General features: G+C 42.3%; 1 protein-coding gene across 8 annotated transcripts in view; it reads right to left on the reverse strand.

Moving 5' to 3' along the window:
- Nucleotides 1–523: 523 nt before the first annotated feature.
- The window catches only part of GIGYF2 (GRB10 interacting GYF protein 2), a 137,248-nt gene continuing 119,020 nt past the window's right edge, over nucleotides 524–18,751 (reverse strand). For 7 of the 8 annotated variants that reach the window (XM_077757844.1, XM_077757818.1, XM_077757826.1 and 4 more), the window contains 7 exons: nucleotides 15,881–16,003; nucleotides 12,641–12,844; nucleotides 12,306–12,511; nucleotides 10,796–10,950; nucleotides 9,097–9,275; nucleotides 6,464–6,611; nucleotides 524–1,559 (listed from right to left, as the gene is read on the reverse strand). In XM_077757844.1, the coding sequence (XP_077613970.1) occupies nucleotides 1,492–1,559; nucleotides 6,464–6,611; nucleotides 9,097–9,275; nucleotides 10,796–10,950; nucleotides 12,306–12,511; nucleotides 12,641–12,844; nucleotides 15,881–16,003 (1,083 nt within the window). In that variant the 3' untranslated portion in view covers nucleotides 524–1,491. Of the gene's footprint in view, nucleotides 1,560–6,463; nucleotides 6,612–9,096; nucleotides 9,276–10,795; nucleotides 10,951–12,305; nucleotides 12,512–12,640; nucleotides 12,845–15,880; nucleotides 16,004–18,751 lie in introns of those variants that run through there. The other variant, XM_077757850.1, reaches the window with a different exon arrangement.

Consider the following 18,751-nt stretch of genomic DNA (forward strand, 5'->3'; position numbering starts at 1 on the left):
AGGGATAGGGAGAATGATGATCCAAAAGAATAAAAACAGAAACCAAATATAATCAGCCAAAACCAACTGCTCTCAGAGCAACTCCAGCCTTCTTCAGGCAATGACGACAGAAAGAAAAGGTGCTCTACCAGGAGCCACCCGAACCACAGCACTTCTCACACAGGGACGGACGGTCCGATGGCTCCAGACCAAAGTGTGATTGGCAATTCCAGGTGATGTTCTGTGGGGGGCTGGGGGAGGCAGGAAGAGTACTTGTTTATAAATAGGGCTTGAATACGTTTATAGCTGAGGTGAAGGGGTGCTAGGAGGCCATGACGAGAAGCCAGAGCCAGGCTCCTCTCCCCCATCTCCCCTGTCCCCTCCACCCCACTGCATTCTCCTGTGTAGTGGTTTCCATGGATGAAGGTCTTAAAAATGGTCAGGTTTTGTAGTATATTTTCTTTTCAGAAAAGGCAAGCAACTTGCCATTCCAGAATCTTTAAACAAAACCTTACGGGGCCACAGCAAGACACACACACAATGCTCTGAGGAAACAGATGAAATTCCGGGCTTTTATCAGAAGCAAAAGTTTATCCCTATCCAAAATGAAATTATACAAATTCATACATATGGTAAAGATCCTAGCTGCCTCTTAAACGAGACAAATTTTCAGCAGAAAGGCCCAAAACGAACTGGTCCTAGTCCTCTGAAGTAAAAATATTTATGGGAAAAATCAGTTTTTGTAAGAAAGGAAAAATTAAGAATAAGTTCTTCTCCCAGGCCAGAGGGTTTCCTTTGTCCAATCAGGTTGGAGTATGCCAGGGGAGAAGTCAGCTTGCTTGGAAGTCACTATCTAATGAAGAAAAACATGAGTCCTTTCTCCGAAAGGATGCTCAGAAAGAACAGGCGAGGGGGGTGCAACATCAAACCAATCCAATCTAAACTCCACCCCACTCAGGGCCTCTTTGATGCAATCCCAAAGTTAGCAGTGGCAATGCAGCCTTGAGACTGGGGGCGTCTGCCTGTCCTGATGGACACTCAAGTCACAGTCCATGGCATTGTGCTGCTGGCCAATGTCTGTTACCATTAACTCTCTTCATGATTGCACCAGTTAGACCACTTGCCCTTATGCGGGGTTAAAAAGAAGAAAAAAGAAAACAGAAAGGGAAAAAGTGACATAAGAAAGTAAATAGCTATTGGCAGATCCCAACACACTTTCTGGGACACAGCAGATGAAATCACGGCACAGTAAACAGCCTTGGTGGGGAGTAATCCCCACTGCCACCCCCAAGACACAGGGTCCGGTCCACTTATCTACAGTCTGAGATGCTCACCAACAAAAACAGTTTAAAGAATCTTGGACACAAAGGGCTAGAAGAAAAAGCCTGAGATGATCGTTCTGTGATTTGTTGCAGAGTGATAAAGAGTAAATGGTGAGTAAGTGTTGTGTCCGAAGGTGGAGAATCCATGGTCAGCAGAGAGGAGAAGGCAGGCCAGTCCACTGGCAGGTGCTCAGTAGTCATCCAAAGTCTCGATTTCACCCATATTGAGTCGCTCTGATGAAGCATTGACTGAAAATCCTGCCGGAAAAAATTGGCAATGAGTGACCACACCCGGACAACCATGGGGCTTGAATTCCCACCAGCGGAATTTAACATGCCATATGGGTACTAAAGAAAGGAAGAAGAAAGAAGGACAAAGGTCAGAGGGTGGTATTCTGCCCTTCCAATGAGAGATTCTTTATTTTTACTTATTCTTCAGGTTTCGGGTGTTAACTTTAATTTTTTTTAATGTTTTATTTATTTTTGAGAGAGAGAGAGAAACAGACTGTGAGCACGGGAGGGGCAGAGAGAGAGGGAGACACAGAATCAGAAGGAGGCTCCAGGTTCTGAGCTGTCAGCACAGAGCCCGACGCGGGTCTCAAACATAAAAACCGTAAGATCATGACCTGAGCCGAAGTCTGACGCTTAACTGACTGAGCCACCCAGGCGCCCCTCTGGTATTAATTTAATTAGGGAGGGAAAAAATGACTTGCAAACTAGTGCTTTAGTGATTCCTGAGAAGAATTTGGCTGTGAGCATGTGTTAAGGCCAAGTCAGGCTGGCTAGCGGGGAAGGGCCATTCAGGATGGGCACTGTAATAGAGAAGGGAGCAGAAGGGAGGGAGAGAATAACAGATACCAAATACTTTCTAACTACCTGACTGTATGACTGTGAATTCTAAGTGGGAGCAATATTACTTCAGTCCCACTAGCTACTGGGAATACTTCTCCCCCCCCCGCAACCCCCATTGGGTCAAAAACTTTTTCAAAGTTCTGGCCAAGAGCTTTTGCTATTCGAGGACACAAGGCTTCAGGGAAGATCTACTACAAGACCCTGTGAGCCCTCAGATGTTCTATCACAGGCTAGAGAGCACAAAAAGATTAAAGTACTTTATTCATAATTCAATCTATTATAAGTAGACTTGCAAAGGAAGAGAGTTAGCCATATGGATCAACCAAAACGCAATCTGGTTTAGAGAAAGCAGTATTAGCACCACCATCAAAGGCAATGATCAGTACTTATAAACACTACCAACATTTGAAAACCTAATCCTTTCAGCCACGCACATGTAATTTTTCTATAAACTTCATAACCAGAGATAGATGAAGTATTATTTACAGGGCTTCTTTGGAACAAGGGACTCCCAAAAAGCTTTCGGTTCATCTACCCTAAATGAAATCTCAATCGGTTTCAGCTGCTATTTGAGTATCAAAAAGTAAACAGGCAACTCTCTACTATGCAAAGGCAGTTAGTTGTTAATATTACCTAAGTATTCTGCCACCTTTTGTTCTTTAATGTGCAAGTTTTCAAACAAAGACACATTTTATTTCATTATTATTTTTTTAATGTTTATTTATTTTTGAGAGAGACAGAGAAAGACCCAGCCCGAGTGGGGGAGGGAGAGAGAGACACACACACAGAATCCGAAGCAGGATCCAGGCTCTGAGCTGTCAGCACAGAGCCCGACGTGGGGCTCGAGACCACAAACCTTAAGATCATGACCTGAGCCGAAGTTGGATGCTTAACCAACTGCACCACCCAAGTGCCCCAAATGAAGACACATTTTAAATGTACGGATAACAGGGGTGCTGGGGTGGCTCAGTCAGTTAATCATCTGACTTTGGATCAGGTCATGATCTCATGGCTTGTGGGTCCAAGCCCCACATTGGGTTCTGTGCTGACAGTGTAGAGCCTGCTTGGGATACTCTCACTCTCTCTCTCTCTGCCCTTCCCCCACTCTTGCTTTTTCTCAAAATAAAGGACTTTTTTAAAAAAGTACCAATAATAAAAAAGCCTCACATAATAAAAATAGCTTAATTATACTACATTCTTGACTCAAAATATCATGATTTGAAAACATAAACATGACTATTAACCAAGGACACTGTGGTACAAGCTGCTTACAAGGCCTAAGACTACGAGGGGTTAGGGCTCCAAACTCCACCCTCAGTTCTACCCATCAACTGTGTTCTCTCAACCCACAAGACTTTTCCCTGGAAAATAACAAAAGGCTTAGTGTCCCTATTTGAAAGTAACAGTTTAATTAGGTAAGTATAAAAACTTAAAGACCAAACAGCTTATGAAATAAGCCATGACTCTATTCTGAAGCAGGTTTTTGTCTTCACATGTATCTCAAGAACAGATGAACTGTGATGAAAACAATGAGCTACATGTGATAAAAGTGGAAAGGCAATAAAAACACAAGCTAAATTAATTTTAATCATGTGAAGACAGAAAAGAGCGGCAGCCTGGAGCCAAAAAAAAAGGTTACTTACTCATGTTAGTGCTTATTAATCGACAGTATGTCAATTCCTAGGCTAAGCTTTCGGCAGACATGGTCTCATATACTGGTCATAAAACCCGGTACAGTGGGCAAATACAAAGGAGAATTTAAGCCCACTGTTCTGGTTCTAAAGACTACACTCTGTTAGTATCAGAATAAATGACTACCTCTCACTCACATGACTTCTTTAAGATCTGGGAGACTGTGTTTTGTTTTGATGTTTATTTTTGAGAGAGAGAGAGAGAGAGAGAGAGAGAGAGAGCGAGCGCGCGAGCAGGAAAGGGACAGAGACAGAGGATCCGAAGCAGGCTCTACACTGACAGCAGTGAGCTCGATGTGGGGCTCGAACTCACAAATGCTGAGATCACGACCTGAGCCGAAGTTGGATGCTTAACCGACTGAGCCACCCGGGTGCCGCTGAAAGACTGTCTATTCAGGGAAGTATGACTGGGGGAAAATGCCATTGTGTATGTATACTTACACCCAAATAATGGATGCCGGTTCACAAGGGCACGTGGTAGCTCTAAAAACTACAAAAAGACACAGAGTACAATGGAGCTGATAGGTCATTAAAATGAGACTCGGCCTCTCGGATGGTCTATTTTAGAAGCAAAGTTCTCTTTTGATCAGTGACTACTTTTTCAATGGATACTTTTGGACCAAATCAGAACCTGCCTCAGTCTGTGCATGGGGAACTGTGACTGATGGACACATCCTAATTTTTCTCAATCTGTAAATCAATAAGACATGTATTAATTAAAAATAGTAATAAATGGAAATGAGTAGATAAGGGACAGAAATTAGGAATTATCAGAAGCATTTTCAGAGATTTAATGAGCAGAAATTTTCATAAAAAGGTCCAAGCCCACACAAGTGAGTTTTCTCAATACTCTGTTGAACACTTTACTTCCCTTATATGTATTTTTTCTTCCCCTGCAATATAAATCAATTCCTTAAACTCTATTCCTAAAATAGACGAATTCCTAAAACTCCCTTCATTCTCCTGAAGGGAGTTTTAAGTCCCTTTCTTTCTCAGGTCTGTAATAAGGATGGCGTCAAACTGAATATTTAATTCAAAGAGCTTTACCTCCTTTTCAGAAGAACCTTTTCCCTAACAGCTTACCCTTCAAAAGCTACAGCTAAAGAGTAACAAAGGCTTCTTAGGTAGACCCCATATCCAGAATTTCAGGAACACTTTTAAATATACATTCGCCCACTTCTGTCAAAACTGCATAAAATGTGAGCCTGTTCCATCCATTCTTAACACAAATTTCTGAGACGGCAGAAGAAAACAGCATTTCACCAGACCTCTCTGTTCCCAAGCCAGCTTTCAGGCCTCGGTTCCACAGGGTAACCCTCAAAGTTAGGTTTTTGTTACTGACATTTTGTTTTTCTCCAGGGCAGGAAACTGCCGAGGGAAGAGGAGGATGGTAATCACCTCTTTCCTGTGGGCACCTCCACCTGACGCCTTCTAGGCACTTCACCCTGGACCCGCCCAACACACCTCGACGACCGTATCGTATCCTTAATCCATAGGCCTGCTCCATTTCCATGGCTCATCCTTTCCGCAAATGGCAATACCACCCATCTGCTGCCCAAATCTTCCCATTCCCCTTGTCCAGCCAGTCTGTCCCCTGAGTTTCTGAAATCCATCTAACTCCTCTCTATCTACAGCCAAAACCCTATTCCAGGCCACAAGTACCTTTCATCTGGTCTATAGTGCAGCCAAATTAGTCTGTCTCCTGCCTGGGCCAACATCCCAACCTGCTATCTTTGCCAATATAATCATTCTATCCCAGAAAGCATGGTTTTTAACAGCCTATTTTACATTCATTAACAAAAAGAGAAAGAGAATCATCTTAATTTCATCATGGTCTGTGAGGCTGTTAGGCCAATTTAAGAAACACAAGTGGCCTGTATCAACTTTGTCTAGACTGTTTATTATTCCGGAAACACTACCGCCTGTCCTTCCTGCCAGTCTTTCAAAGCCCCAGTTCTGGTGTCACCGTTTCCATGAATCTGCCTTGCATGAAGCTTCTGGTTCTCAATGCTGGACAAGAATGGTTGTGGCTAACAGAAGAGTGGGAAGAAAACAGGCCTCTTGTGAAATCCCAGCCCCAATGCTGAATGGCTGTGTGACTTTGGAAAATGTCCTAAACCCTCTGGGCCTTGGTTTACTCACTGGTAAACTGGAACACGACCTCAGAATATAGAATGAGTCTGAAAACCAGATATACATACATACATACCAGATATCAACACATCCTAGTTGTTTAAATACCTCATTGGATTATGGTCAGCTTCTATACAAATCAGCATTTAAATTTTTACACTTTTACTTTTCTCTATTAGCATTATTTTCCAACTAATTGAAAGGTCTTCTAAAGAAATTCATATTAAACATGAAATTTAAGGCCTCAAAGTTTACAGCAGCACCAGACAATATAAGCGATTACTTTTCTTATTCCCTAGAGCACACAAGGCATAGTTCTTATTACACTGATATGCCTAGTAAATATTACTTATTTCAAGGTGGCTTAAAATTTTTTTATATAAAAAATATTTCCCTTTATGAAAAACATTCCACCATGGGACTCAATGATGCTGCTATAAGCTGCACACCCCCAACACCCAGCTGAGACTTCAGGCCTTTGCTCACCTAATAAACTAGGATCTGCTCGGACCATCTTCTGCTTTTTCTTCTTCTTGCCACTTTGTACGGCCTCAAAACTGGATTGTTGGTTGTTGCTTTGATTGGTCTGAAATACTGAATGGAGTGCACTGTGGTTCATTCCCCACACAGAGTCCTGTGAAACAAGATGTCACAGCTGAGGTTACACAGGGGATGCAAGTGTGGTCCCCTTTAAGAAAGTGGTTGATTTGCCCTCATTTTATCAAGTATGAGGTTAAAAACAGAAAGCCTATCATGGAAACAAAGAGGAAGCCACGAGCCACTCTCCTTTCATTTGGATTCAGGCATCCCATTTAAGCTCTGTACCTCCAAAGGCCTATCCTGGTAACTGCAGGTGTCCGCCCCACTGTGACCCCACATCTGTCAAGACCTCTCTGGTGTACAAGGAGTCTGTACCGTCCACCAGGAAATTAAATACACAGCAAATAATGGAACGGGCTTCTGGACGCCAGCAATTTACACCCATCAGCTCCCCAAAGCACAGGGCCCCTGTGTCTCTAGCCCCAGGACAGTGAGGGCAGGCTGCAGACGAGCCGGCGGCATGTTACCCAACAAAACGAGTACCACGTATTTATACACACAGGCGTTCCTACAAGAGATCTGGTCCCCAAATGTTATCCATACATTTTCTACCGACTAGTTACACTAGGAGACAGTCTATCAATCAGCCACTCACACCTGCCTGTTGCTCTTACTAGAGTGATTCATTTTAAGGCAGGATCAGATTCAATGAGCTGGTTGAAGGCACAGGTAGTGGCTGCGGGGGAGGAAGAGTGGAGAAAGCACCGTGGAAGGACAAGCCTGGCTCTGTGCACATGTGTGCGCAGGGGGCCTCCACCTTCAGCACGCAGGGCGCTGTCTCACAATTGCAAAGAGCCGTCTGTACTACTCTACAACACCTTCCCTTCTGATTCCTCATCTCTCCTTGTGCTGTTCATGTTTACACCTCTCACTTTCCTTCACCTGATCATTAGCCCATTTACCCAAATGGATTTTAAATGCCTTGTACTTCACTGTATCCTTTATATCCTCCAGAAATGACCGATAACATAATCTCTAACACAATCACAGGATTAAAGAATATGAGTATTCTTAAGCTCTCCATGAGCCTTGCCAGCTCATCTTTCATAAAACTTGTATAACGGATCCTCATTACTCACAGGCTGCGTATTTGCAAATTCACTCACTGACTATAGTTTATTTGTAACCCCAAAGTCAAAAACTGCAATGTTTTTATGGTTATTCTGAATACGCAAATGTACAGAGCAGTGAAAACTCTGCCTGCCTGAGGAACGCACTCCCAGCTGAGATGGGACAGGGTGGGAAGCTGACTTCTTATCTCAGCTTCATACTGTACACAAGCATCTTTCTCAGTCTATTTAGTGTCATGATTTTCACACTTTTATGCTGTCAGTTTAAAATGGCCCCGAGTTTAAAGTGCTGTTTGTGTTCCTCAGTGCAAGAAGGCTGTGCCATGCCTTATGGAGAAAATCCATGTGTTAGAGAAGCGTCACTCAGGCATGAGCTCCTGTGCTGCTGGCCAGGAGGTCAATCTTAGGGAATCAATGTTACATTAAATAAGGCATCTTTAAACAGAAACATGCACAAAACAAGGTTACATATTGATCAGCTGACAAAAATGTCGTGACCAGAGGTTCACAGAATCCTAACTGGGTGTTTCCCCTGGAGCAACAGGTTCCGGATTCGCGAATTCATTGCGAGTGGTGACTGTACAAAGCAGAACTACCATGAGTAACGAGAATTGACTGTACTTTTACATCCCCATCAACAACGTCTGGCATGCTACAGTATCGTCAACATTGGGTACAGCTGATCCTGAGCACTGGAGAGTTAACATTTGTAGGTTTTAACTATTCAAAAAATTTATGAGTCTATGACAAGTAGGAATTTGCAATTTGAGGAACAAGTATGAACCAAGGAAAACAGAACTAATAGAGAATGATTATATGTGCTATTTGGGAAATTTGCAAAAAGCCTCTGGGTATATAATTTGAAATTATCAAGACTGCCACATTTCTTTTTAAGTTTATTTAATTTTGAGAGAAAGAGGAAGGCGGGGCGGGGTTGGGAACAAGCAGGGGAGGGGCAGAGAGAGAAAGAATCCCAAGTAGGCTTTGCACTGCCAGAGAGGAGCCCAATGCGGCACTTCATCTCAAGAACCACGAGATCATGATCTGAGATTAAATCAAGAGTTAAGACGACTGACCCAGGTGCCCCAAGTCCACCACATTTTAAAAAGCCACAGTCATCTGATGCACAAAAATGGTATCTTTTGGGGCACCCAAGTAGCTCAGTTAAGTGTCTGACTTTGACTCAGCTCATGATCTCATAGTCTGTGGGTTCAAGCCCCACATCAGACTCCATGTTGACAGCTCGGAACCTGGAGCTGCTTCAAATTCTGTGTCTCCCTCTCTCTCTCTGCCCCTCCCCCACTCATGCTCGGTCTCTCTCTCTTTCAAAAATAAACATTAATTTTTTTTAATGGTATCCTTGTTTTAATTTTGATTTCTCTGGCTGCTCAACATTTCAAGGTATTAAAAGTCACTCTCAGGAGCACCATACAAACTACTGCCTCATACCTGTTGCTGCTGCTGCTGCTGCTGCTGCTGCCTCTGGCTGGCTTTCTGTTTGGCACGGCGCTCGAGGAACTGCTTGGCAAACTCCTTGGCCTCAGAGGTATCTCCTAAATAGGCTCTAATGTAATCATGGACCTCATAAGGTGATTCTACTTCTTTCAGGAAAGAAACAAATGTGGGAACTGCAACATAAGAGGAGAGAAGACATACAAAGTAACAATGAAATATCACAGGCAAAAAATCAGTTTCAGATTTTAATATACTGTTGCACCTACGACCCACTCAATCATGTACACTTGAAAGGTATGCAGCTACTGTGTTAAATTTTCTTTCATCTAATGAGAAAAAAAAGCCCACTATCACTGCAATGACCTAAATTATCTCAAGTAGCACAGTCAAACAAAGACACATCATGCATGCTTAGTTTCACTAAATGTTACTTTGGTAAAAACTAAATGTTATATTGATTGAAACAACCGCTTGCCTAAGACTGAAGTCATCTGGAAATTCATTTTTTTCTTTCCTTAAATTCAATCAATATTTATTAAGTGCTATGATGTGTGTCAGGCACCATGACAGATAACTAAAAATACAACCACACCCCCCAGGAACTTTCACTTCATGGAGATGTCATCTGTTTAGAAAGGAATCAAATGGAGCATGCAAGCAGTGTGGTGCAGGAGAAAAAGCACAAGTATCAGAATCAGACAGACATGGGTTGAAAACCTGACTCTGAAATTTGCTCGCTGTGTGACCTTGATGAATTACTTAACCATTCTGAGCCTCCGTTTCCTAATTTATAAAATGGGGATATCTTATTTAATTATTGTAAAATTAAATAACTGGAGTAACATATGTTAACTGCTAGAAAGTGCCTAGCACATGACAGGTGCTTAATGAATGGTAGCCATTTAGCCATTACTATTATTCACTATTGTTTTCCCTGGCTCTTTCAGACGATTAGATATTGTTACAATGATGCAAAGGAACCCTTCCATTCCTTTACTGTTCTGTTTTTAAAACATCCCTGGTTTTAGTAATTAAGATATTGGAAATAAGACTAGCTCAACGTAGCCTATTGGTTACAGGAATCCCTTCCACACAAGCTGGTCTCTGGTTTAAACACTTGAGAATAGGGGCAGGAACTCACTTCCATCTAAGGCAGATGATAGATACTCTTTGTGATCGACTAACAATTAGCAAGTTTCTTCAAAGTGCGCTGAAACCTTTTCACTTCCACTCACTGGTCCTAGTTTCATCAAGCACAAAGGAGAATTCCCACCCCTGGCCCCAAAGGCAGGAAGGGAAAGTTCTCACATCACCTCAGGCTTCTCTCGCCCAGGATGACCTTGGTCTCCACCATGAGTTACCTTCCTTTGGACTTGGGATGGCTGGCAATGTCCCCAACAAAATGACCCATATGGAACCATGACCTTCTCTGTCCTGTACATCATAAGGCAGCCTGAAATAGTATCTAATTTTTGGCAACCACTGATAACCTATTTGAGCACAGTGTTACAGGACTTTTCTCATTAGTACTACTTATAATACTATGAAAGAGTCAAGTTCTTACGGTAGGTACAGGATTTGACCTCCATTACCTTTCACCTCCTGAGTTTTGGTTCATTACTCCAACTTGCCAACCTCTTTGTGGGTCCTACTCTGCCAATCCACATGCTGGGTTTCCCTCCCCAATTCTTACCATCCAAGTTATTTGCCGTATTAAGGGCATGAAGCATCTGTTCACACCACTGGGTAAATCCATCTTGGGCTTTATTTACTCCCTGAAAGAGCTTCAGCAACTTTTCTTCTTCTTCTACTTTCTTATTCTGCCGGTTAGACACACCTACAGATTTACTAAAGCAAAACAATAGGGCGATATTATATTCCCAGAAACTGTTACTATATGAATATACTACAACACCATAAATAATGTCTTGGCAACACTGGATGGCTGTCCAGTAATCCAACGCTTGGCTCCAAAAAAGAAGGGGAGGGAAAAAAAAAAAAAACATACTTCAAATATCTGGATTAGGGGCTGGGGGACTCAATACCCACTTACAACCTAGCCTCAGCTAATGCATTCTAATTTGTGAAAACAGGGTTTCTTGCCATAAAAATGATTAAATTCTTCCTATGTGTCCTTTGGTAAGTTTTTAAATTTTGCTAAGCCTCAGTTTACTCATCTGTAAAATGGTACTAATACTTCTTTGGATTATAAGGAATAAAGATATTGTATGTCAAGGCCTAGTGCACAGTGCCTGGCAAAGATGCTCAATAAACCAACAGATGTTTAGAATCCTACTCTTAATATATGAGACCCTCAAATGAGAAAAGACAATCTGACAACACTACCATTTATTAAGTAGTCACTATGTGCCAGGCACTTCACTAACTACTTCGTGTGCATTCATTTAATCTGTACAACCACGCCCATGAAGTCATTATTATCATCTTCATTTTACAGATGAGGGAACTGAGGCTCAAAGAGGTTCCCTCTTGCCCAAGGTCACACAGCTAATAAGTGGTAGTGCTGGGATTTAAGTTCATGTATTTATTACTAAAACCCATGCTCATCCAAGAACACTGTATACTGAGGAAAGAAAGACAAAGGTAAAATGTAATTCATTTACCATATAAATATATAGGTTTTTACAGAGGTGTTTATAATACTCCCTACAGTCTAACTAACTTAAAAATATAAATTTAGGGAAAAAATGCTATAAGATAAAGAGAGTATCTTGGAGATATGTTCAACAACAACAAAAATATACTATTCCTCCAGATGTCTGGGTGGCTCAGTCAGTCGAGTGTCCGACTTTGGCTCAGGTCATGATCTCACGTTTTGTGAGATCAAGCCCTACATCCAAAGCCCACATCGGATTCTCTCTCCCCCTCTCTGCCCCGTCTCAACTCACACTTTCTCTCTCTCTCAAAATAAATAAACTTTATACATATACTACTCCTAATATTTATTACGTGGTTACCAAGTGACAGGCAATGGACTAGGTGCCCAGCAATACAAAGAGCCCCTAGACATAATACAGATGTGTTTCCATGGGGAAGAAAGCAATCACCAAACTACAACCTTCCATGCTTGGACATGGATGAAAATAAGCATGCCCACCCAATATCCCACTCCACAAGCGCGCCCCACCCCCCACACCCCCCAACCCTCCAAGGAGCATAGGTTTGATCATTTTGAGCCCTACCTGAGACTGGCGTTGTTTTTATTTTTATTTGTAGAATTCCTAGGTCCCACCTCTTTCACTGCATCATCCCAGAATCCCATGTTGGAGTTTTTAGTGTCTGCATTACTCCAGATACTACTGACTAGGTCAGACGCCCACTGATTAGGGGGACCAGTATTTATAGAGCCCCAAACAGAATTCCCAATGCTGGTGTGCAGGTTGGAATGCTGTTAAAGAAGAAGAGACAAATGATGTGGTTACCAATACTACAAAGATAAAAAGAGTGTCCACAGAAGTCAGAACAGGTAACTTCTAACACCACTCCACACAATGCGTGCTTAGGAAGGTGAACCAACCGTAGTATTCCGGGCTCTGCTTGGTTGCTGGTGCTGCTGCTGCTGCTGTTGCTGCATCTGCCTGGCTTCTTCCTGCTGTATCTCTAGAAGAGACTTTGCAGCACCTGCAGGCTTACTGACATTCCCCCAACCTGAGAGTTTTTGCTGTTGCTGCTGCTGCTGCTGCTGGAGAGCTTTCATCAGTTCCCTCTGCTGCCGCCTTTGCTGTTGCACAAAAACAGGAGACAGTTTAAGATTCTGGATCTTAAAACGCTAGCTACAAATATCCAGTGTGATAAATGGAATGCAAATATACTGACAGGGTTAACCACTTTGCTTCAAACACAGATGTAAACTACCAGAGGTATTAAGAGAATACAAAGATCAAATGCAGAATCCCTTATTAAAAATTAAGTAGGACTTTTGGTTAAGTATAGAGATGAAATACATATGAACTTCCTAAAGCCCTACCAAAATGACAGGAAAAAAATACATACATACATACATATTGCTTTTATTTAAAAAAAAAAAATTTTTTTTTTAATGTTTTATTTATTTCTAGGAGAGANAGCCACCCAGGCGCCCCTATATTGCTTTTAAAAAGTGTAAACCCATAAGGACAAAAAGAACAGATTTTACAAGCTGAAAAGCAGAGGTGCCTGGATGGCTCAGCTGGCTGAGCTCAGGTCATGACCCTGCAGTTTGTGGGTTCAAGCCTGGCATCGGTCTTTGAGCTGACAGTGCAGAGCCTGCTTCAGATTCTCTCTCCCCAACCCTCTCTCTGCCCCTCCCCAACTCACATGTGCATGCACTCTCTTTCAAAATAAATAAATAAACTTTAATTAACAACGTGCAGGTCTTCAAAAAAACAAGAAAAGGGGGGAAAAAAGCATATTAATAATGATACCCAATGTAGCAGTAACAGACTCAGTAAGTTGAAACCTAAGTAAAGGAAGCTCAGAAACAGGCTAATTCATCTAGAAAGCTCAGGAATTAGAACAGAGGGAACTCTGGGTAACAGACGAAAGACTGCTCTGCAATGTGATGCAGGCGGGCAGTGATCAGAAAACTGAAACACTCCTCTTTAGCGGCTGAACCAGACGGGTGGACTGTTCTGTGGGGAAGCTGACCCAGCACCAAAGAATACATCAACAGATACAGATGGGAGGGCCCCCCAACAGAACAGATGGGCCACACAGCACTGCAGCAAAGCCCACCAAGGTGTTGTGTATACCAGAGCCCCTAATCCTAAATATAAACAAACAGCCGAAGATCAAAAACATTTGACATAAGCTTCTAAGATGAAAGCCAATGATCAAATTAAAAAAAAAAAAAAAGCAAAAAAACAAAATTCAGTGGAAACAGAAACAAGAGAAAATGGGAACAAGCTAGCTTTTTAAAAAGGCATCAGTAAGTAATTTTAGGAAGGAAAATGTGAATTCGATTTTTAAAAATGTGGCTATAAAACACACTAAGAGAACAAAATAAAGACTCCGGTAAATTTGAATTAGGATCACATACATTCCAGCTCAATAGAAGCCCTGAAACAGAAGTTTAAGGAAATGCTCCCATCAAAACAGATAGACAGATTAAAAATAAGAGAGAAAATATGAGAAAATAAAAGCCAGTCCAGGAGGACAACATACAAATGGCAAGAATTTGAGAAAGAAAACAGAAGAAGCCGTGCAGCAAACCAAGAGTGTCCAGATTTTAACAGGTTAGGGGGTCATGTGCAAAGGGTACCTCCAGGAAAAGAAGGAAATACAGTTATCCTAGATTTCTCCATGTGGGAAATGGCTACTGAGCAGTATTTTATACCTCCCAGAGAGTGTGAAAAAATAACAGTTAAAAGAGAATTCATCAAATGAAAACACAAATGAGGCAATCATTAACTCCTGACAGACAAACATGAATAAGAAAAGACCCCAGATTCCAATTCTGCTGACCACAATTATTTTTCAACTCAGCAGAGACCAAAGATACTGGAATTGTTTCTGGTCTTGAAGAGAGTAGATATATTCTGCTCTACATATATTTGTTGATAACTTTTTAGAAAAGAAATTATTTCACAGGAAGCAGTTTTTTTTTTTTTTTTTTTAAGAGGATGGGAAATAAGGTGAAAAAACAGTATCACCTAGTGGATAAAAGGTCAAGCACACTACATGGTATGTATGTATAGACAACTCTTTGCGTCCCATGGCCTTCAGGGAACCACACCACCCAGATCCAAAAATGACAACTTTACTGCTTTGCCTCAAGTCATATCCACGTAAAGCACTTTCTTCAAGACTGCTACCTCGTGCCACCTTTTCAGAGGCCTCCCTAGATCACACCACCTAAAACTAGACACTCAATCACTACCACCACCAATTCTTATCCATCTCCCCTCAACCAGAGGGCAAGCTTTATAAAATCAGAGAATTTTGTCTGTTTTAGACCCGGCTAAACTCAACTGCAACTGAGAAGGTGTCAGCAAGTATGTGCTGGGTGGACAGATGAATGGATGAACGAATACGGTACCTAATGGCATGCAGAACCAAACCATTCTACTTACTCATTTTCTCTTCTGTCAAGAACTATATTCTTCCCTTTCCCCCTTCACTCTTTTGTATCCTTCTTATCCTAATAATGAACTACAGGATATAGACTTACAAGTGGAAAAACTTAATTTCTGTCATACTTAAATTTTTCTAGGCTATACAGAAAACCTACTATCCTCAGAGAAAAGAAATATATTCTGCATTCTAAAAATCAAATTTATAAAAAGCATATCTACATAAAACTCACCCATAATTATGAAAACTCCATGTACTTTTACTTATGAGCTACTTCCTCAAGAACATTCATGTTACCTAATCTTTTTTTTTTTTTTTTTTTTAAGTTCATTTATTTTGAAAGAGTGAGCAAGCATGAGCAGGGAAGGGGTGTAGAGAGAGAATTGCAAGCAGGCTCCACGCTGTCAGAGCAGAGCCCGATCCCATGAACTGTGAGCTCATGACTTGAGCCAAAATCAAGAGTTGGACGCTTAACTGACTGAACCACCCAGGCACCCCCCTTATGTTAACTAATCTTAATGTTATTCCTATCAGCAACCTCATAGATGCTGGAGTCACCAAATTCTAGGCTAGCTAAAGAGCATAATGATGAACATTCAATTCAGACACACATGACAATACTCATGATCTTTACGAACCACTCACCCATAACGCACACGAGCTATTCTGGAACACTGACCACACCACTTTTACTTTTAAAATGTACCTCTTCTCGAAGCTGCCGTTCTCGTTCCTCTTCTAGTTTTTGGATTTCAGCCAATGACAGCGTTGCCTGAGACTGACATGCTGTTGTATTGGACTGTTGGCCCCACGTGGAAGAAGAGGGAAGCTAACAAAAAAGAAAGGCAGAAGAGTTCGTGAGGAAAGGTGGACAGGAACGAAGAGGCAATACAGCATTATGCAAAGGTAGAACATTCACGTTCCCTTCAACTCCATTTAAACATTTAACTCAAAATTCCTCCTGCAATCCTTTTGTATATTAGAATTCTCCCAGTTTGCTTTTGAAATTTTTGTCACCACTCCAAACCCAAGACTATTTTAGAACTTAAAATACACACAATACACTTTTATTTGATCTAGCCTTTGGGGACTGTGAATTTGTTACATCTGGCATTAACATATACAACAATACACAGATATACAGTAAACAAAAGAATCACATTTTTAATCCAAGGAGGCAATAAAGGACATGACATGCTACTTTTAGTGAAAGGCAGAAAGGTAAGATTTCTGAAGAAAAAGCTGAGGTGGGGAGCTCACGGAAGATGCCAGGCATAGCTCTTAATAAGTCTTTTATGAAAGAGAATCACTGTTAACCAGGCTGTAGCTTCTAGTCATGAGCACTAGGCTGTTTTTAATCAATAATTCTATTTTTCCTATCCTTTAAAATTATTGACTAAAATAGAGTGTAAATATTTGCGTCCGGAATACTTTAATGTTTTCAAATGCTTGATTATTCTAAAGGAATCTCTTGGTCTTCTGGGCCAGAAAAACACATACTTTAGTTTTGAGACAGCTTGTGGCTCTTAACAAACAAACAAAAATAACAAAAACCAAATCTAACCAGACTTGCAATAGGTTTACTAAAAATAATACAAACAAAATACCCAAAAACCCTAAAAGAAGAATGGTTCTATAGCAGAAATCTCTTTAACCTGGAACTGGTGGAATAAGGACACAAACAGTTTAAACTGCCGCTGGCATTCCCAAACAGCCCTCAGAACGAGTACCTTCAGCATGACCGAACACCATTGGGCCTACCATTTTGGGGCTAATTCACTAGGTAGCACGGGCATTTCTCCCAAAATGCACCCCTGCTGTAACGGGGGAGAGGTGAGGAGGGAGGCTAAGAGAGAAAGACTGGGGACTAGGTAGGCAAAATTAAGCATAAATGAACTCCTATTATCCACAGGCAATGACATACTGGAAGGCACTGTCAAGATGAAGTAAGGCAGCAGACCTCAAACACAGCAGCAGCGTCTGGGAAGGCCTATAAAAATGCAGATGCCCAGATGCCCTGGCCCCACATTCGATGAATAAGAAGATCCCAAGGTGAGGCCAGGGAATTTATATATTTTTAATTCTGATGCAGACATTCAGCCAGAAACCCCCAAAGCTGTTCAAAATCCCAGCAGAGGTGGCACCCCAGTGTACCCTAGGAACCAATCCCCAGTCCTCTTCAGACCGTCAGTCAGCACCCGGAAGAGATGCACTCTCCCCCCACAAAATGCCAGCTCCCCCTTCCGGCACCTCTGAGAGCCTTCCCACGGCTGCACCAAAACATACTTCACTGCCCTCCATGCTCCTGACTCACAGGGCTGCTGTGCGGAGAAATGCAGAACAAAGCTGTCTTCTTCACATGACGGACGAGTGTCTGCAGACAGCTGTCGTTTTCTTTAAGTCTTATTTGTACAGAGAAAATAATATCCTATCACTCCGTCAACACAGCCCCAGGACAGTTTCGAATTCAACCAATGTCCTGCACTGGCTGCTCGGAGGACTACACTTCATCCTACTTCCAGAACTCACTCCCAGATCACAAACAGCTAACAGGGAGTCTGGCCCACTGTGCATCCCCTGAATGCCTCGTATGTTTCACTGATTTAAGAACATTTACTGTTTTTTCCAGCACTGTGTTTTACTTTGAAAAACGACCGTTAATCTCTGGTATGACAGTACAAGGTGCTCTGTAGGCCCCTCTCCCCAGCAAAATGGGGGAAAATTGTTTTTCAAAAAATTATTTAAAGCCTTTGGAAGTGAACATACAGAAATATAGCAAATGAAGAAACATTTCTTCAGGAAAACCTGGTAAAACTCGGTAAGAAATGAGAGTCCATGGTACTTCCACCAAGATCCACTCTCTCCCAACTCCTGGCTCGGCCAGCCAGAAACGCCACTCCAGATGAGCAGAGCCCAGAACACAGGCCTCCCTGTCCCTGTCGGCTGCCAGTCAGTGGGCCGGCTTCTTACAAAGAGCACAACACCAGCACCTCCCCTCCTGGCTACAGCTACCTGTTGCAGAGGCTAAGGTACAGGCAAGGGCAGCTGAGAGGTGGGGGCCCCATTCTTATGCCCAGCCCCCAACTTCTGGCGTGGAAACTTCCTTGAGTACAGTGCTCCTGGGACGACTAGGGTCCGGAGTGCCACTGCCCTGACTCAAAAGGCCACCATGCCACAGGGAGAGGCAAGCCAAGAAAAACCGAGGCCGCTGTCCATCCCCCGAGGCCTCAATTCCTAAGCAGAGTGCCACTCAGAAAAGCACACAACCGTCACCAGCGCCAGAGCTCGCTGTGACTCATAATTTTGCCTTGGGGTGGAGGTGACGGGAACAGACTGGAATATGCAGAGTTCCAGACCTTTTCCTAAAGGAACTGACCTTATTTGTAACAGACTGTGGAGAATGAGGAGTCTAAGCCAAAGGGCACTTTTAAAAACAGTGGAGGCTGGGTGAATGGCAGCTGGGAGGAGACTGGTAGATTTACTGGGGATACGGGTTAAACTGCAGGCCCCTACTTTGTCTCAGAGAACCAAAGAGGTGAAAGAAGTTCTCCTGGGGTCAGAACCAATCACAACAACA

The sequence above is a fragment of the Crocuta crocuta genome, unplaced genomic scaffold (genome assembly GCF_008692635.1).
Source record: "Crocuta crocuta isolate KB4526 unplaced genomic scaffold, BGI_CrCroc_1.0 scaffold290, whole genome shotgun sequence".
Taxonomy (NCBI): Eukaryota; Metazoa; Chordata; class Mammalia; order Carnivora; family Hyaenidae; genus Crocuta; species Crocuta crocuta.